Consider the following 21,183-nt stretch of genomic DNA (forward strand, 5'->3'; position numbering starts at 1 on the left):
GCAGGATAATTTGTGTGTTTCACTTCTGGCCATACACTTGGTTAGAAAACTCTAAGGGCATACAAGACAACTAAGTTGTGTAAGCTACAACAAGCAAACACCCTTTTAAATGTGTAACTCATCATGTAGGAAAGAGAAGTCCCTAAAGTCAAACATGAAGGGGGAATAGGGATACCTGGGTGGCTCATCAGTTAAGTGTCTGACTTCGGCTCCGGTCATGATCTCACAGTTTGTGGGTTTGAGCCCTGCGTTGGGCTCTGTGCTGACAGCTCAAAGCCTGGGGCCTGCTTCAGATTCTGTGTCTTCCTCTCTTTTGCCCCCTCCCCCTCTGGCACTCCATTTCCCTTTCTCTTTCTCTCTCTCTCTCTCTCTCTCAAATAAATAAATATTTTTAAAAAAAATTTACTGAAGAGGGAATAAAAAGCCAAGCGGTAGGCAGCATGGACTGATCCAATGGCTTCCCTGAAGGAATTTGCTGGCTCCATTACTGGTGAGCTTCCAGTCGGAAGGCCATGTGGGGACAGGAATTAGAGGTGAGATACTCCCATGAAGTCATGTGCTGGCTGTCTGTTCCTTGCCCCTCCAGATCGACTTTTCACCCACCTCCACCTTGTATCACTGGGCTCCCTTCTCCTCTGGCTTCCAGCTGGGCTTAGCCAATAAGGAAGGAGTTGGGAAGGAAGGAGAAGAGTGAGGTCAGCATATTTATTTTCCTGTTTCCCTCCATGTGCAATCCCTTTGAAGTGGTTATGTCCCATGGGTGTCCAACATATACAACTCTCTCCCCTTGGGTCCCAGGAACATCTCTCTGCCCTCGTTCCTCGGAGTGGTGACAGCACCATGTGACCAGCTTCAAGTTGCTGTGACTCCCATTTGCTCCTCATACCTTTGTAATAAGGAATATGTAAAGAAATACTCCTCGAACCATCCACTGGTTTTCTGGTTAAGCTTCTGATACAAACCAAGAATTTCAAAGGGAAATTTAGTGAAAAGGGAATCCAGGGGAAATGTACAACCAGCACAAAGAGACCACTTGCTTGATTTGGTCTTCTAAGAAATTATAACCATGCTTTACCCTGCCATTGTAGCTCAAGAGCAACACATCTCAGATATCTACAGAGAAAGTCCTGCTGAATATGAGGTCACAAGCTTAAATTGTGAAACACACAAGGAAAGAATCTTGCGAAGGTGCAAGAGACATGGAAAATAGTAGGACTGAATTCTCCAAGAGCCTTAGTTAACAGCATTGCCTGAGGCACCTGGGTGGCTCAGTCAGGTAAGTGTCTGACTTTGGCTCAGGTCGTGATCTAGCGGTTCATGAGTTCAAGGCCCATATCAGGCTCTGTGCTAATCACTCAGAGCCTGGAGCCTGCTTCAGATTCTGTGTCTCCCTCTCTCTCTGCCCTTCCCATGCTCACACTCTGTCTCTCCCTGTCTCAAAAATAAATAAACATTAAAAAAAAAATTTTTTTAAAGCATTGCCTGATAATGACTTAGAGGAAGGGTGTCTTAAATTATCAAAGACACAGAAGACTTGAAAACATGAGAACAAATAGAGTATGTAAAAAGACCAAGCACGCCTGAAGGAGAATTCAAAAAATTTTCAGAAAGGAAAAACATATAATCATTAAAACTAAAAGAGGCACTCAGTAAATGGGCGATAAATCTTGCTACACCTCTCAGTGGACTGTTCCCTTATGACCTGAATGAGCAATTTGTATTTTACAAACATATTTGTCTGTGCTACTCAATGCAATGCAGTGTTTGCATGTTTCTTTTGTTTTAATAGAAGTTTGCTTTTTATCTAGTTGCGCCCGTTGGTCTCACCTAAAGTTGTTTTAACCTTCAAACAAAAAGCTGGAAGTAAAAATGCAGACATATTTTCATGCATTTTGAAAAATACAATGGGAAAAAATTGTTCTGAAGTTTTAGAGGATACAAACTAAAAGAAATCAAGGAGTGTATAAAATTGCTAGGAAGCAGCACCAGAAGAAAAAAGATAAATATTACCTGGGATTTAGAGCAGAGACTTTAGCTGAAAATAGGCAATGGGTATGGACAGACAGTTGGCAGAAGCAAACATGAGGGAAAATAGTCAACTCTGCTCGTGGTTGAAAAAAACACATGGAAATATAGAATTGTACGCACTATAAATTAGCAAAATGTCAAAAAAATGAATACAGCCTGTTCTGGTAATTCTATGTTAAAATTGGCCTACGTATATATTTCTAGAGACACAGAAATTTAAACTTACATAATTAAAATAAAAACCACAGTTCCTTAGTCACAGTAGCCGATTTCAAGCGCTCAATAGCCACATGAAACTAGGAGCTATCATACCTTTCAGCACAGAATATTTCCATTAGCACCGGAAATGCTATTGAACTGGAGTCTGGAGGATAGACACAGGAGTGGTAGATCTTAAAGATGCACAACTCTCATAGTACTTGACATTTCAAGTTGTTCTCCATTGCTTTTATCAGTTGATCTTTGCATTGATACGTTACCCAATGTCCTCTTAAACACTTGGCATTTTCAGACCTATTTTTCTAATCTAATGGAATGAAATAATATATCTCGCTGATTTAAAAAATTTGCATTTTCCTGATTACTAATTAGGTCAAGTATTTTTTCACGTATTTATTAGCCTTTCATATTTCCTCTTCCGTGAGTTGCTATTTTTTTCCTCCACATTACCATGTTGAAATTATTTAAAATGGGAAAATGTTTATGATACAGTGATAAGTTAAAAAAAAAAAAAGAACAAGCTTTTATTCTTTGTTTTCTAAGTCTTCCTCTTAGCTCCACGTAGACAGAGTGATTATTTTTCTTTATCCCTGCTATTATTTTTATTTGACATTATTCCTTTCTGGTAGAACACTGTGTGCTTGACCTAAAAAAAAAAAAAATTGTCTGTGTTTGTGTATGTGTGTGCCTGTCTGTGTCTGTGTGAATGTATGCATGTGTGTATAAAAGCAAGGACAGAGCGGAGAGAGAAAAACAACATTTCAAGATTTGTATCTTTAATTAGACTACATGTTTAAATTGCAAAGGAAACTGCCTTCCATAACTCAAGTAGAAGGAAATGAATTTGTGTATATTGTTTGGAGACCTCACATATTCATGTTTTGGAAGTTAACTTAAGCACACAGTAGTCCAAGTAGTCAACTTGGAAAAGAAATGACATTCTTTAAAGAAGTGAAACTGCAGTGTTTAGAAACAAAAACAGAAACAAGACAAAGAGAAATGATAGTGTAAAAACCGAATAGAAATTAATCCCTGCCCAACTTCAATCCTTGGGAAAAACGGGCTGTATTCCCTAGCACGTTTCATGGCAGTTTTGGCATCCAGCATGTGGAACCTTCCACTAGTGAAACGCAATTAAGTTCCCACACGTACCCACGCAGATTTGTCCCCTATTGGTCCTTTCCCTCTGTTTTACTGTCAACCAGGCTCTTTTCTATTATTCTTTCATTTCTTGCCTAGATCATCTTTCCCAATTTCCCTGTTTACACTCTGCTGAACAACGTTTCCCACCCCGGGTACAGGTGCTCTTTACAGCAGGTCCAAAGAGAACAAAGACAGACAGGAGCCTTCTTTATACCTGCTCATTGAGACTGCAGTCTCTAGACGATGTTGCAGCCTCACATCCTCCAAGTGATTTTTGTTAGCTGTAGGCATACCGGGTATCTGTTAAGGATGTCTGGAATTTTAGTAGCATGGGCTAGAATATGCCTTTGTGCATTCTCTCTCTTTCCCACTTGCTTCGAAATGAGCACCCCTGTAAGTGACTTGTTCAGAACAGGAGTCAGAGAGCCTCTCAGTTTATTGTTCTTGCCCTTGCCCTTGCCCTTGCCCTTGCCTGGAACAGTGCCACTTTCCAGTGGACTCACTTTGCGGGGCTCTTTGTTAACTCATGTACAAATTTGTAAAGTGGGTGTTGCTGCTTTTCCTTTGATTTGCAGTAAGGTGTCAGTTCATTCTAAGGGTGTTGTGACATGAGTTATAGGACAGGAAATGAAAGAAGGCCACAACGAAGTAAAATTGATAAAACAAGATGTTTTTAAAATTAGGATAAAACCTTGCCCAGTAAAACCTGGAGCGCCAACGAAATAGGATTTGCAACTTGAATGCACACCCTTCAGGAGGCCTCTCAGAAGAATTGCCAAGCAATGCTTGACTTCCCAGGGGCGCTTGTGCTGCGGGATGCCATATCACTGTGGTCCTAGAACCTCCCATGGTCTTCCATCTGCTGAAGTTTGAGCTAAGGTGTGCATATTTGGATCTACTTGCTAAGATTTCCCTAACGTGTATCCTGGATGTTATCTAAAAACATTTTTCTTCCCAAGTGCCTGGAATGTACTGGGACTTTTCCTGAAGCTACTCTTTTGCATAACAGAGTCAGATTTGCAGCTGTGCAAATGATTTGGGGATGCTCCATAGGGTCACCTGCTTTAAATATCAGCCTTACCACTGGAATGCTGGCATTATTACTTCTTTTCTTGGATGCTGGATGCCTTCCCTAAAGGGTATGGCTGTAACAAGCTACCCCATTGCTTCACAAAGTGTGGTTCCTGAATCAGCTGGGAACTTATTAGAAATCGAATAACCAGACCCCAGACCAGACCCACTGAACTGGAAACTCGAGGGACAGAGCCCAGGGTTCTGTGGTTTAACAAGACTTTCAGGTGATTCCAATGCTCATTAAAATTTGAGAGCCTCCTACTAAAGCCTGTGGATGTCAAAGTGACATGTGCAGATGATGTGAAAGGAAATATTGTTAACTTTATACTTCATAGTCTCCATTTCTAATGTCAACTTTTGTGCACTGTATATACCTAATATGCGTTAGTTTATGTATAATTTATCAACACATGCATGTTGTGTACTAACTAGGAGTTCATGTTTAATTTTGTTATTGATACAGATGCATGATACACAAAGTTTGAAGACCACTTGTATAACATTCAAACACACTTATGCTTTAACTCCAGCTGAGCTATTAGCCAGCAATCATGTCATGCATTCGTGTTCATATATTTATCTCCTTTGTTCTAAAATGCTTTGCAAATAATTTATAGCATTCATTTCTCCTGTTGTACAGAGAACTCTGACATTCCCAGTAAAGTGACAAAAAAGAGACCTCTCTGTTGCATCCTGGATTCTTCTTGCCTCTCTTTGAGCAACACAGAGAATAATGATGGCCCATGAACAGCATCAATGGTGCCTTCCCACATCCAATGTGCATGCAGAAAAGGCACAAAGAGCTAGAAAGAGGAATCTATGCCCAGTCCTCGCCATGCCCTTTTCCCACTCCCATTACTCTGCTTAGATGGAGGAGTCTCTGGGGCCTGGGGGGCACTCTGTTCTCGTTGGCAGTTTTCCTCACTCCCCCACAAATACCAGCTTGCACGAGCCTGGTGTGCCTCCTGTGTTGCACACTTATGCTCCCTTTGTCTTAAGTATTCCTGAGCTCCCCAGAGAATACCAGTGTGCACTTGTTATAAATGGAAAAAATGGAGGAACTAGGAGTACGGCAAGACTTTCAAGCCACAATAATTTAGGAGCTCAACAAAGGAAAAGAAAAAAATGATTATTTCATTCCTAGCATAGTGTTTGCATAAAGTGTACTCTCCGTAACTGTGCATGAGGTGAATGAACAAACATATACATACAGTTCGGTTCCTGAGCACTGTGTTCTAGTAAAATTACATAGCAGCTTAAAAGCAAAAATACAGGTTTGAGTCTTACCACCGTCCTTACTATCGGTGTGACCTCGAGGAAGTCCCATGGCCTCTGTTAAGCCTCATTTCCTTTACTCTGTAAATCAAAGATAAGGGTAGTAAGTACTTCATAAACTTACTGTGAGAATTAAGTGAGATGTAGCTGCTCAGCATGGTATCTGACACATGGTAAACTCCTGGGAAAGGTCAGTTAAGTCATATGTCGCTAATGCTGAATCAAATGCCAAAAATTCACAAAGCGTATTCCTGCCCTCAAGCCCTTTCTGAGTGAAGTTCATGCACTCTTTTTTCCCTAGCTAAGGCCAATGATCTTACATAATCTATGCTTTTCTGAAAATCAAAAGCAATGCCTTTATTGAAGAGACTGACCTAAACATCTGTTAATCACTATCTCCTCCCGCCCATATGTCTGTCTGTCTGGAAGAGTTATTTTTGTTCTTGAGCTACAACTACTGGCAGAGGGGCAGCGTTCTTTTCATTCTGTCTCACCTAATGGAACATTATACTTCATCATTAAGAAGGAAGGGGGAAATTATATGTAGATCTCCACGCTGGAGCCATTTAGCTGAAAACTAGATGGCAGTAAAATGATACCACATCAAGGAAGGAATAAAAGGGTACAAGTTTTCTATCACTGTTTGGAAAAATTAATTTGTCTCTGAGGAGACTTTATAGCATGTTATCATCAAATAAAAACACCCTAGGATAATAACGCAACTTTCTATGAACTCTGAAAAATATGACTCCAGAAAAAGTAACACAGTACTTACCTCTTTTTCCCCCAGAATCACCCTTTGTGAATAATGGGAAATCAGCAAATATTATTTGAACTAATAGTTAAGTAAGAAGAAAGCCTGTGACAAAGGTGTGAGGATGTCTAGGCACAATGTGCAGAATTGCTTCCCGGGAACACTTCTTTGCCCATTCATTTGGGCTTGTTACAATGACATAATTCCCATATATGACTTGACTTCAATATTTTCAATAATGTATGAAGTAGGTCTTACTGTCCTAATTCAGTATTTCAGGTAGTAAGAACTTGAGACACTGCCCAAGTTCACACAGTTATAAGTAATGAAATCAAGATATAAACCCCAACCCACTTATGGCCTCATGTGGAAGATGGGAAGGGGCCTTTAGTTCATCTTTTTTCCTTCTTTGAGAAAATGTGAATTACTGCAGCAAAGTGGATCCCTTCCTCCTGTGCTCACATTACCACTGCTTTGCTTCACTGACTTGAATACTCCAAGGTTACTAGCCTTGCTCCTCTGAGACCACTAGATCTGTCACATGGACCCATACATTGGGTCAGCCTTAAACCTTCAGTTTGATTCATTTCAAAAAACATGAACTGAGAGCCCTCAACGAACCAGGCACTATGCTACGGGCTTGAGAACCAGCAATAATGGATAAACTTTTTGCTCCTGAGGGTATCAGTCTGGAGGGAAATAGACCAAAATGAGAATAATGGATAACTCTGGCATTGGTTTAAGTTCTCTTTTCCTCTTTGTTCTTATCTGCATAAAATGTCTGCTAGCATGTGTTACTTTTATAGAAGAGCTTAAAGAAAAAAAAACAAGGGCTACAAGAAAAGAAACTCTTCAGAAACTGATCTCTAATGACAAAGGCTGAACCAACACCATTACCCCAGCCTTCTGACTCCTTACATCATAGAGGCACTATGGTTCAAAGCCACTTTGGGGAACTGTTTAATTGAGAACCTGCTAGATATCAGACAATCTGTTCAGTGTTGGAAGTTATAGAGATAAATAACATAAACTTTGACAATTTTGGAAAAACGGTGGGATATGATATTTTCCATTTATACTGATACTGGTCTCTTCTGTTTGCATAAAGCTTTCGCCTGTTTTTGTACAAAGTAGCTATTACACCCGTCTAGAAATGCACAGTGCCATGTTGACATGAAGTGTCTTCTTTTGAGAGCTATGCAAAAAAAAAGCCCATAAATTATCATTGCATGCCAATAGAAACACAGAATAACCCCACAGAATCCTCTTAAACATAATATTTAAAGAACCTCTAGTGTTGGGTAGGAGTCTGAAGCTGAAAAACTAAACTGCAAAATGCTAAAAAAAAAAAAAAATTATAATAATCCCAACGCTTCTCAAAATCCTTCCTGTAAACGAGGGAATGAACTAGAGCGCTAACCCAAAGTGCTAGCACACAGCAGAATGCTGTTGTTATTAATATGATAAATAGATGCCAGAAATGCCAACTCTCTACCCTCTGCCTCAACCCTCTCCAAATAGCCTTTCTGGCTTAATCCTTTTATGAGGCTAAAAAAAATAATTCAGGCCTCATGCAGACAATATTGGACTCTCATGGCCTTCTGTCACCCTTCAGACCCTCGCCCTAGATAAACAGCTCCTCACATGTCAGAGGAAACCATTGGCACTGACAACCACAATGGATTTGATCGTTACCCTATAACTATACAACTGATATGTCATCATTCATTATTCAAGTATTGATCACCATCTTGTGCTGTTACAAATAAATGAGATGAGGCCTTTTTTTAAAATCAAAAACTCTCTTTTGGATAAACTGAAGGAGTTAAATTTGGTCAGCTCAGTTACTGGAGGTTGTTTTAAAACTGCGTTATTATTTCGGCAATATCGATGAAGCCTATGGCTTTAGCTAAAGAGAAATATGACATCACATAAATTAATGACATGATTAAGAATGAAGGGCTAAATACCATTTAGATAAACCAAGAGTTTAATATGCTGAGCCCTAAAACTCCAGGAGATAAAAGCAGGAGTTAACTGCAAGCTGCAATTAATGACCCAGACTTTGAATATAATGAAAATTAATGAGCTGAATTCTTTCTAGTGTAACACATGATAATCGACCTTTGAAGATCATTGGTATCAGATAAAAACAATAAACATTAGACCATAAAAATCTTGATTTTCAATGCAGAAAATATTTTCCAAATGCAATGTAAAAACATAATACACTTATTTAAATATAAATATATACACATATATATGCATATATATTTACAAATAAACAGATCCTGGCTATAGTTGGTGGGATAGGGCTATGTTGTAATAATGTCCATGGTGCTGATTGCCATCCCAGCAGAGATTCAGGAATCCAGGACTCAGACTCTAACAGCCACAGACCTCTCTCTGCTAGCTGTAAGAATGACAAGACAGCACTTGGGTGGCTCAATCAGTTAAGCATCTGACTCTTGATTTTGGCTCAAGTCATGATCTCAGGTTCATGAGATCTAGCCCTGCTCTGGGCTCCAAGTTGGATGTGGAGCCTGCTTAAGTTTCTCTCTCTCCCTCCCTCTCTCTCTGCCCCTCCCCTCTTCTTTCTCTCTCACTCTCTCTTGAAAACTTAAAAAACAAAAAAAGAATCACAAGATCCAGTAGACCAGGACCTAAAGAGCTGTTTGCAGACCCCATGCCTCCCAACCAGAGACCATAAAGAGAAAAACATTGAGAGAATCAGGGGAAAAAAAAAAAAAAAAAAAAAAGGAAATTCCAAGAGATTCTCAAGCCAGAAAGGAGAAAGGGTGGGGAAGCAGACCAAGACAGAATAAGAAAGATACTTCATTTTGGAGAGTGAAGAAATATTGCTTTATAAATATTAGCTTTCCCTGTATCAATAAACATAAGTCTCAAGTATCAAGCAAAGGAAATCATAATGTGCACCCCATTAACTCCTTCATCCTCTAATGTCCGGAGAAATGCCCACAAAGTCCCTTCAGAATCGCCACAAAAGTCATCACCTCTTCCCAACCTCCCCAGTAATGCCTTAAACAGTAACATTTAAAATAAATAAAAGATTGTTTATAATTCAATAGTAATATTTTTAGTCTTCAGTATCAGTATCATAATGTCAGGAAGCTGATGGATATTGTTTAAATGTTTAAATATGGTTTTTTACTCTTTAAATGGGAAAAAAAGTGAATAAGATGCTTCAGTAATGCTACCCATTATTTATCCAAGCTCCCTTCTGCTGCATGGGGAAATGTCAAAGGTCCTGCCAGAGGGCAAACCAAAAGCCACAGGGAGATGAAGACCAGAATGTGGCCCTAGATCATGAAAGGTGCTGGCCCCTCTGGACCCCGATGCTTTGCATAAAGGCACCTGAAGAAGCCACCCACAGATAATTCAGGTGTGTTTCCAGTTTCACTCCTTTGTTAAAGTCAGGTTTCATTTCTGCCTGAACCTGAATGGCTTCAGGGCAGAGTCTGATCCCAGCTCTTGTTCAGGGACCCTTGAGGAAGTCATGGAACTCTATGTTCCCATGCGAGGACATGCTGGCAAGTGAGGGGAGTTACTGCAATTACTTCTTCAGAGATTCCTGGAGAAACCAAACTTGTCATGACTCTCTATGAAGAACATAGAAGAGGTTGCCACCAAAAACACAAGTTTCATGAAAACTCACTAAAGAAAGATTATGAGAAAAATGGAGACTATAGGGAGAGTCAACTATTATATATATAGATACCTTGAAAAAAATGTCTGGTTTCTGTTCTCCTGATTAACTGGGCTTCTCTTTTAATTGCAGCGCTTATTTTGGTATAAAACAGTATAGTCATAGGGCACCTGGGTGGCTAAATAGGTTAAGCATCCAACTTCATGGTTTGTGAGTTGGAGCCCCACGTCAGTCTCTGTGCTGACAGCTCAGAGCCTGGAGCCTGCTTCGGCTCCTGTGCCTCCCTCTCTCTTTACCTCTCCCCTGCTCACATTCTCTGTCTCTCAAAAATAAACATTAAAAAAATTTTTTTTTCAAAGAGTGTAGTCACTTAGTAGGTATCTAGCATCAATTCCATGTTTTTGAACTTGGCTAGAGCCTGTAATCATGTTTAAGAATTTTAAACCTGGGGCACCTGGGTGGCTCAGTTGGTTGAGCATCTGACTTCGGCTCAGGTCATGATCTACAGTTCATGAGTTAGAGCCCTGCATCGAGCTCTGTGCTGACAGCTCAGAGCATGGAGCCTGCTTTGGATTCTGTGTCTCCCTCTCTCTCTGCTCTTCCCCTGCTCATGCTCTGTCTCTCTCTCCTTCAGAGATAAATAAAAACATTTAAAACAATTTTTTTTTAAGAATTTGAAATGTATGGAGCCCCTGGGTTGCCCAACTTCAGCTCAGGTCATGACCTCCACAGTTTGTGAGTTTGATCCCCGTATCCGGCTCTGTGCTGACAGCTCAGAGCCTGGAGCCTACTTTGTATTCTGTCTCCGTCTGTCTTTGCCCCTCCCCTGTTCACACTCCGTCTCTCTGTCTCAAAAATAGTTAATAATAACCACTAAAAAAATGATAAAAAGAATTTGAAACCTAGCATAACTGAGACACACATACATACACACACGCACGCGCGCGCACACACGCACGCACACACACACACACACACACACACACACACACACACACCCATATTTTCCTTCTCTGCCCTGTAATTATCCATTGGTTACTTAAACTATGAAGCCACCTTGAGACCTCTCCTTCACGGAAAATATATGAAGGCAGGACTCTGAAGCTGTCCCTGCATTTGACACAGAACTGGGGTATACTGTTGTGAGTGGCATCCATCTGAGAGGAAATCACTGGGGGAAAGGGGGGGTGGGCGGGTGGTTACTGACAGACGTTTGGAGCTCACTATCCTTGGGTCAAGTTGGTGAATCCTCTTCCTCCCTAGCTATTTGCTCTGAAAAATAAAGAGAGGATATCATTCCCTTCCTACATGCCCTTTGGCTTCCTGAGTCTTGTCTTGCCATTTCGCCTAATAGCCGACAACAGAATTGATTCTGAAAGGAGAAACTTGGCTGTATCTGCTGCAGCAGAAGTTCTGGTTTCTGTCTCCGGGAGCTGACAAACCCCAAGTGTTCTGCCTCACTCAAGTCCGTGAAATGCTGAGGGGGGGCTGTCAATGGGGTCACACCTCTTTTTCTCAGCCTAATGGTGTGTTTATTTAACCAAAACCCATACTGGGGAACTCTAAGCAAATAAACAATGTCGCAGAAGACCAGATAATTTTTAAAACTGAAGACCACACTCAAGCATAAAGCTAAGTAAACACAACTTTGATGTGTTAAGATGGATTGCAGCCAACTTCTAACAATCCTTCACGGTTTTTACTGGGTTTCCCACACATGATCTCATTTGATCCTTGCAACAACCTTGAGATACTACTTTAATCACCAATAGTTGTTATCCCTGTTTCACAGCAGAGGAAACTGAGTCTCAGAGAAGTTAACATGATTTTCCAGGGATTACTGTTCTAAGCAGCAATGTCTATATTTAGAGCTGAGTTTCCTGACTCTACACCCATTCTCCTTTTTTAATGTCTTGCTGCCTTCAACCAAATATGTAAACCATTACATGAGGGACAAACTTTCAAAACAACAAACATTTTGCTGGTTTTTAAAAAGCTCTTAGCAGTTGCATAGAACACCAAAAGTCTGGCAACCTCGATAAAAGAGCAGACTGATGCAGGGCCAGAGCATTTCATAACCAAAATCCCTAGTGTGTTCACTCCTGAACTTGACCTTACTAGTCGTTAAGCTTCTCAGTTGATTTGTTCAATTTAGACCATGTAATTATTTGGGGAACCATAAATCCTTGGACACCAAGTAAATGCCCATCACCTAGATTCTACAATTAACATTCTAGTATACTTGCTTTGTCTGTCTGTCCATCCCTCTAGCCAACCAGCAATCCATATTATTTTTCTGAAGCTGCAGATATCAGTAAATTTTATACCTAAATAATTCGGCATGCATATCATTAATTATCAATAATTGCTGATGGCTCTTATTTTTTAAGTAAAACTTGCATATAATCAAATATACAGATATTAAGCATACCATTCAGTAAGTTTTGCCAAATGTATACACCCATGTAACTCAAACCTCTGTCTAGATATGGAATATTACCCTCGCCCCAGAAAGCTCCTTCTCTGCATGCTCCTTCCCAAATCCCCTCCTCACCATTATTCTACTATTTATCACTAACAGTTAGTTTTATCTCTTCTAGAACTTCATATAAATGTGTTCATGTGTTTGTGATTCATTCATGTTGCTTTGTGTATCAAGAGTTTACTCCTTTGAATTGTTGAGCATCACTCTACTGTAAGAATATAACTAGTTTCTTTATTCACTGTCCTCTTGACAGACACATGGGTTACTTGCAGTTTTTAGGTAGCCTAAATAAAATTACTATGAACAGTCTTATAGAGATCTTTTTGTGAATATGTTTTCATTTCTTTTGTTAAATACCTAGAAATGGATTGCCAGGTCACAAGTAGGTATATGTTTAGTTTCCTAAGAAACTTCCTTAACTCTTTTTGAAGCAATTGTACTGTTTTAACTCACATCAACAATGTCTGGAGAGTCCCTGTTGCTTCACATGATCAGCAACGTTCGGCATTTTCAGGCTTTTTTAATTTTAGCTATTCAGGTGGGTGTGTATCATATTACTTTTTTAGTTATCAAATAAGAATATTCACAGAGTATATCCACACTTCCATTATCAAGGGGCATCTCAGGCAAAATCTGTATCTAAATCCCCCTATTACTATACCAGTTCAGGCTTCTTAAGTCATATGATTATGACATTAAATCTTGATTCTCATCCTTCAGGAGTTGATGGAAAGATTCATAATTTAACTTCAATTGGAGCTCCAAGTCACTGACTATCATTGAAGTTAATTTTTAGGATGTTTGCCCATTAAAACTAGGACTTTCTATTAATCAAAATTATCAGGTTGGCTCTTGATTTATGCTCAATAGAAAAATAAATAAATAAGCACAGCCTAGTCACAAACCTGTAAAATGTCTTTGACTAAATTAAATGGGCACCACCACAAAGGTGACTCTCTTAGACTTAGACTTGATATTAATAAGAGTGAATCCATGTAGACTAAGCTTAAGTAATAATACGTGGTAAAGTTACTTCCACGTTAAGTTGCTTCCAGTTGCTGGAGGAAAAGTCATAGGCCTAATTCTGTCTTAATGTAAGTTATTCCTTCGGTCTTCTAATTTATCCTTAGAAAGTGTCAAGCTTTCACATTGCTGTTTTCTTGGCTTTTCCTGCATTTTCTCTGTTATAACTTCATTGTTCATTTATTATGAAAATAACCTACATGATCTTTTTTTTTTTTAGTGTTTATTTTTGAGAGAGAGAGACAGAGTGTGAGCAGGGGAGGGGCAGAGAGAGAGAGAAAGACACAGAATCTGAAGAGGCTCCAGGCTCTGAGCTGTCAGCACAGAGCCCGATGCGGGGCTGGAACTCACAAGCCATGAGATCATGACCTGAGCCGAAGTCGGACGCTTAACCGACTGAGCCACCCAGGCGTTCCCACCTACATGATCTTAATGCTTATCAAAATGTATTTCAGTCCACTGCTTATCACATTAGACATATTATAACTCAGTTGACATTTTGTCTTTAATGAACTTTTAGTAATCAGCAGCAGTAATGCAGCTTAGAGCCCTGAAGCAGGAAGAACAAATTGTACAAATCCTGAAGCTAATGGAACTGGTCAAGGCATCTCATTAAACACCAACATAAACAATATAGTAACTTTTCCACTTCTCTTTAACTAGTTCCTTTCTTTCTTTGACTATAATTTTCCAAGATATTAAAGGATACTCTGCAAGTATATGTATGAATTTTTGAACCAGAAAATTTATAGTGCAACCTTAGCATCAATTAATCATTGTTAGGCACATTATATTTCTGGTGGCACCCATTCAGTTCTTCCCTGCACCATCTAGGATGGGCAAAATGGTTCCACAGTTTTGAAAATCCCCGTTGGTTACAGAGGCTTTAGGGAGATGGCATCTGCAGAAACGTTATGAATTAGGCATTTTAATCTCTGTCCTGACTTGCCTTTTTCAGGAGCACTAAATATACTACTTTATTGCTCACCATCTACCTGTAAGATAATAAAACATACTGGTTCTTGGGGCGTCTGGGCAGCTCAGTTGGTTAAGTGTCCCACTTCAGCTCAGGTCATGATCTCCCGGTTCGTGAGTTTGAGCCCCACGTTGGGCTCTGGGCTGACAGCTCCGAGCCTGGAGCTGCTTCAGATTCTGTGTCTACCCTCTGTCTCTGTCCCTCCCCCGCTTATGCTCTGCCTCTCTCTCAAAAATTAATAATAAAACATTTAAAAAACATTAAAACATACTGGTTAAGATAGGTTAATATGATAATCCTTTGTTTAAGTTACATCAAATGTCACCTATATATGAGTTTGCGTATTGTTGGAACTAAGCACTAGGCACACGTTTTGTACTTCTGAAAATAAGGATACTCCGTGGCTTGAACTGATGTTACAGTGACTAATTGTCCCACACATCAAATGTGCGATAAATACTACAGATTTAGGGGCGCCTGGGTGGCGCAGTCGGTCAAGCGTCCGACTTCAGCCAGGTCACGATCTCGCGGTCCGTGAGTTCGAGCCCCGCGTCGGGCTCTGGGCTGATGGCTCAGAGCCTGGAGCCTGCTTCAGATTCTGTGTCTCCCTCTCTCTCTGCCCCTCCCCCGTTCATGCTCTGTCTCTCTCTGTCCCCCAAAAAATAAATAAACGTTGAAAAAATAAATAAATACTACAGATTTATTATAACTTCCTTTTGTTGTAATCTGCGTATGTGCCACGAGGGCCAACGCTATACATAGGTGAAAACAGGCAGCTATTTTGGGATGATGAAGGAGCACAGAAAAGACCTGCCTGCCTTCACGTATTTTTCCTCTAAGCTGCCTTAGGGATAAGACACTACCTTCAGATTTTTCTGCCCAAATCAACATCTTAGGGTAATACACCAGAATCGTTTTTTACTATATGAACCATTAATGCCCATTATTCCTCCAGAATCTAGTAGAACCGTGAAGGGATGGAACACAGAGACAGTTTGAAAGGCTGCAGATGATATAACGTGTGGTTGGGGGCAGGGAGAGGGGTAGTGGGGAAGAACCCCAGGTAGCCCGGGGCAGCTGAAGGGTGAAAGCTCCGGAAGAAAATCTGGGACTTTCACAAAAGATACACTTGTTTCCAGTGTTGGCCTGGGGCTAGACCCATGAGACCCAAATGAGAAACCAGCATAGTCCTTTATTTTCTGGAGAAAGCCGAATTTTGCATGTGAGCTCTTCTGAGGCACTTGGCTGTGGCGTAGGAAAGACAGAATAACTTTGCCGGCCTCAGTACTACTGAGGCAAAACCCTGGTGCATTTCCCCGTGTTACATAAGCCATATAGTTAGATAAACGCTGGTTCATCTACTAAATAAGTACTGAAAATGAAAACTGATTATCCTTGTCAAGTGCTGTGTAAATACAAACTCTTTTTACTGTGAGTCCAGAACTTAAATAAAAAATCAAGCCATCATTCTTTTTCCGATAATTGCCCCTAACATTTTGCCAGTGACCACTTTATAAAGGAATCAAATCCAAATGCTGCATTATTTAATCAGATTTCACTGTGTTTTAAATGAACAGGGATAGAAGGTGACACTTTAGGGCATGTGACAGAGCTCATGTCTAGGCTCCTTCTATTTCTAATGTATCTCTAAACTTTATCCCTTTTATTTAGATTGCTTTATTCAACACATGCAATTGTAACAGCATATAAAGGGTTTTTCTGACAATGTACTGTTCCCTAAATAAAAAAATAAAAGGGATCCCTCCATGTTTTATCATATTCCCATTTATACATTTTATCATAGGCAACAGAGAAAGGTTCAAGGACTTTAGAATAAATTTTAGAGCATAAGTTTAGTAATTATTTAGCTTTAGATTGTTAAGCATATATTAGAATTGTATTACTTTTCCTTTTCATAAAATGTTTCTGTTTTCACTAAAATCAGTTGGCCTTTTGTAAATTAACCATAGCAAACAATAAAGGAATATTCTTCAGACTGAGACAAAAGACCTTGATAAAAATAACTGATATCTTGGCTCTCTAATCATATTATTCTAGAGCCTTAATATTAAAGAGCTCTCATAATTGGCAATTGAATAGCTCTCCGTTAGTTTCTCTAAAAATAAGAGTTTTTAATCTCTTCTTGCAGGCTAGAAGAGTCTTATGATTTAAATATATTTTGGAAATCTGTTTCAACAGTTAAATCAAAAATGTCTGATATTTTCAATTACTTAAAACATTTATGATTTTAAGCTCCCAGCAGAAATCTGCTGCTGAAGGGGAAAAAAAATTAAGAGCTGTTAGTCAGAAAGACGCTTATGTAAGAACTGTGACATTGGTCATTGCTTTGAAAGCAGGAAGTCCTATATTTTAGACTCAAGGCTTTAAGGAATCTTTATTGAGCATCCCTCCCCCCCCCAGCCCCCCCGAGCTGAGACAAATGGCTGATGAGTGAAATCTTGAGAAATGCTCACAGCTTTTCTCCTTCATTCTGTTACAGCCCGGAAGATGGTGAGATCCATCCAGAAATCTGTCGGCTTTATATCCAGCTGCAGTGTTGCTTAGAAATGTACACAACAGAGATGCTCAAATCCATATGTCTGCTGGGGTCTCTTCAGTTTCATCGAAAAGGTATCTGCATTTAGTGTACTGCCATAAACACTGAGGAATGTTAAACAAAGGCTAATCTTTCCCAAAGCCCTAAATGCACCCCATGGCTATCTACACACAATTAGAGCGGATGTAAATGTTCAGGGAATGTCTGATATAAATTAATGAAAGAACTCTAGACCAATACTAAGTGCATAAGAACACTGATCATCTTGAACAGAAATTGTGGTAGAAACTGTTCTCAAATGTATCATTTTATCACTTGTGAACATGACTTTGGTTACAATCAGCGTGGGGAGTAAAAATATATAACAATCTTACTAGGGGTAAATGCCATCCAAGACTGCTGCTATTTCCCTAAATGAATTTGGCTGCAAGAAGACAAATTACATATCATGTCTCAAAGATTTAAAAATAGGGGGAACTCAACCAACAATAGGGAGGCAGATGAGTAACAGAAAAATCTCATTCCTGGACTTAAATCATAAAGGAATATATTGGCTAAAAGGCCTGAAACTTCCAGAGGTGCCCATGACTTGAGCGTGGTTTGATCGGACTTTTGACTCACATTCTGAATGATCCTCTCTGCCTTCTCCTGGGGGTTGGCTTTACCCTCACACTGCTTTCCCTGACATCAGCGAACTGATTCCAATGGGTCCAGTCATCACACCTGCATACTAAAGGATCCATAAAGAGACTTTTCCCCCACTATAGACTAGAAAATGTCCTGAGCTTCTTTCTGATTGGGTCAGATTGGACCATGGGTCTATAACTGAACCAATCACTGTGGCCAGAGGAATGGTTTTATACAGATTGATTTGGCAATCAAGGCCCATTCCTGGGGAGGAAATCAAAAGTTTCTATTAGTTTCTAATTAGGAGGATTCCAGCTATATTTTCTTTACTCATTCAGTGAACAAATAATTTATTGGAAATCTCTTAAAGGCAAACACTTTATGCTTGAGCTCAAAAGAACAGGGTGATGTGAAGAAGGCAATCCTTGTCTGTGATTTAAATTCAGAGAGAGTAAACCCTGTAATTTCAGGGAAAATTTTAAAGAAGGATGGGGCTTGAGCTGGGCTGTGAAGATAGGGTTCAAGTAGAGAAGGAAAAAGAAGGACCTTGCAGTTCACATAAAGACTTGACATCAAATGAGCGTGCAGTTTGGGGGGAACTAAATGGCATAACAAAGTCCTTGTAAAAATCAAGTCTTGCATACGTGCTACGTATGCACAGGGCAGAACTAAAAATAGGATCATTCTACACTGCTCCAGAGAAGGGAGAACATTTTTTTGAAACACGAATATTACTTTTTTTTCCCCCTTTCTCCTTCTAAAAGCTGACCTTTCAACAATTTCCTTCACTACTTCTGTTATTCATGCAACTGAACATGTTTGGAGAGATTAGCTCCTAGACGCTCTTGATACCTGATCAGAAAACTGAACACTCACACACACTGATGACATTCAAACAAGTTGTCACTGGCCCAATGTCTTCACTCATTCTGTCTACTTGCTCACTCGCTCATGCTGTCTCTTTCACACACACACACACACACACACGCGCATGCACGCACACATGTGTGCACTCATGCGTGCGCATGCATGCATTCCTACATGAACTCACATGCAGAGTAGCATTTTCATTCTTTTTAAACGTGGTTGAACAGAACAGGTATGGGTAGCTTTTTTCTGGGCTCTGCATTGGCTACTCTTGCAGTATTTTATGTCATGAGCGTGTTGCCACTGCAATCTCCCTGGTTGATGACATGTCCTTAACACTCAGCGACCTCCAACCCCACTCTGGCTCTAACTCCTGTGTGCCACCTGGTCTCCTGCCATCCACTCCTACTCTGTCTTTTCACAACCGGCTTTTGAAAGAAAGGCTCTTCTCAGCTAGCTCTCTGTTTAAAAGTAAAAGGGACTCCCTCATCCAGGTTGTTTCCTTATTGTATTTGGAAATACTGTATTGTCTTGAGCACACAAGTAAAAACACACGGTCTCTTAGCTGATCAGCTCATTTGGTCTTCAGTGCCTCCTGTCTTCATTGTCAGTCTCTGACCTGCTCCCTTCCCTGCTTCTTATTCTAAAAATAATAACCCCCTGCTCTCACACTTAGCCTTCCATGTACAACACTAAAAAGAATCTGCCTGATAGGGTCTTTGATTTCTCCCACATATAGGATTAAGACTCCACTTGGACATCTATTTTATTCCTCTAAAATCATTATTATTTAAAGTGTAAATCCTTAGACAAACTGCTTCAAAATTATCCAGGATGCCGACTAACCTTGCAGGCTCATGGATCCTATCCCAGACCTACTGCATCAGAATCTCTGGGGGCCCTCCAGGTGATTCCGAAACACCGTGAAGATTGGAAGGTGTCACTCTACCCTTTGAAACAAAAGGAAATCACCCCCACTATATGAGTAAAAACTAAACCTTCCAGAGCCTTACCTTGCCATTCTCTATCCACCTAAGTATATGCTTTCAACTTTGTTCTATGCTTTCTTCTTTATCATCCATGCTGATGAAAACCAAATACGAAAGCAGTAGGTACCTCTGATGAGCAAGGGCTGTGTGTGATGGCTCGTGCTGTCTCCGCAAGCCCTTGACACGACCATTGAAATCAAGCTCTGGTTTTCAAAGTGTAGTCTCCACACCAGGAGTACCAGCATCACTCGTTAGAAACGCAAATTCTTGGGCCCCAACCTAGATCTATGGTATCGAAAGCTCCCCCAAAATTTACTTTCTTCCTGCTTGAAGAAAATTAAAAGAACAATTCATCAAGACATTTCTCCAACTAAATCTATTTGTAACCTCCTGTAACCTTCTGTAATCACCGTCTGGAATCAGCAAACCATCCTTCTACCCCTGGCAAGCCTCCTGTGTTTCCAGGAAACACGTCCAAGAGCTAATTGTCTCATGTACTGTTACCTCTGTCTAAGCACCAGTAGAGGTAAGGCAATGAAGACAAAGAGATTTTCTTAGTGAGAAATCTTTAAACTAGGAGTAAAGAAAACTATCTTATTTAAAGTTAAAAAAAAAAAAAAAAAAAACCTGGGGTACCTGAGTGGCTCAGTCAAGTTAACTGTCTGACTTTGACTCGGGTCATGATCTCAGGTTGGTGAGTTAGAGCTCCGCATCGGGGTCACTGCTGCCAACACTGAGTCCCCTTCAGATCCTCTGTTCCCCTCTCTCTGCCCCTCCCCCCCCCACCACTCTCACCCCACCCTATCACCCCTCACCTCCCTGCCTGTGCATGTGCTCACTCTATCTCTCGAAAATAAGTAAACCTTAAAAAAAATAATTAATAAACTTGAAAAACTACGTGGAAAATGGAAGTAAGTAACTAGAAGTAGGCACCAAGGAAAATATCATTAAACCAGAGAAAATAAAGCACTAGAAAACATGTATGAAAATACATACTTGACAAATATCCTGAAAATTTCTGGAGTGCCAAATAAAATACTAGCTCTTAGAAAAGGGATGGTTCCATTAAAGAAATTATTCCTAATTTTTCTAGTCCTATATTTGTATTACACTTCTTCTCTATTTCTTTATTCTCTCTGTTAATTTCCTCATTACACCTAGGAGATTAACCCTATAATGATTGCTTTCGACTCCTGGCTTCTTTCTGTTCACTAATTTATATTCCCACCATCAGAATGGCATAGAAAATGTCAGTTCATGTCATTAGTTTTTCTTCTTTCTTTCTTTGGTATCATTGGAAACTGGAGAGTAACCTGTGTCCAAGAGCCTCCAGCTAGTAAACAATAAGTATATGAAATGTGCTGCTAACAATCTGGAAGTCCATGACGAAAGAGAATAGAAATACTTGACTCCAGTGACCATGGACTGCCAGAAATGACTGGAAGAAATATGTCTAGGGGAGCCTCATTGACTCAGCCCATAGAGCATGCAGCTCTCAA

General features: G+C 40.0%; 1 protein-coding gene across 3 annotated transcripts in view; it reads left to right on the forward strand.

Annotated features, from left to right (window-relative positions):
• Positions 1-21,183, forward strand: part of LOC123606289 (regulator of G protein signaling 7 binding protein) — a 104,109-nt gene that overhangs the window by 45,793 nt on the left and 37,133 nt on the right. For 2 of the 3 annotated variants that reach the window (XM_045494444.1, XM_045494461.1), the window contains exon 3: positions 17,145-17,275. The exons of the other annotated variant lie outside the window; for it this stretch is intronic. In XM_045494444.1, the coding sequence (XP_045350400.1) occupies positions 17,145-17,275 (131 nt within the window). The remainder of the gene's footprint in view (positions 1-17,144; positions 17,276-21,183) is intronic. 3 annotated transcript variants of the gene reach the window in all.

This window comes from Leopardus geoffroyi, chromosome A1, assembly GCF_018350155.1.
Source record: "Leopardus geoffroyi isolate Oge1 chromosome A1, O.geoffroyi_Oge1_pat1.0, whole genome shotgun sequence".
Lineage (NCBI taxonomy): Eukaryota > Metazoa > Chordata > Mammalia > Carnivora > Felidae > Leopardus > Leopardus geoffroyi.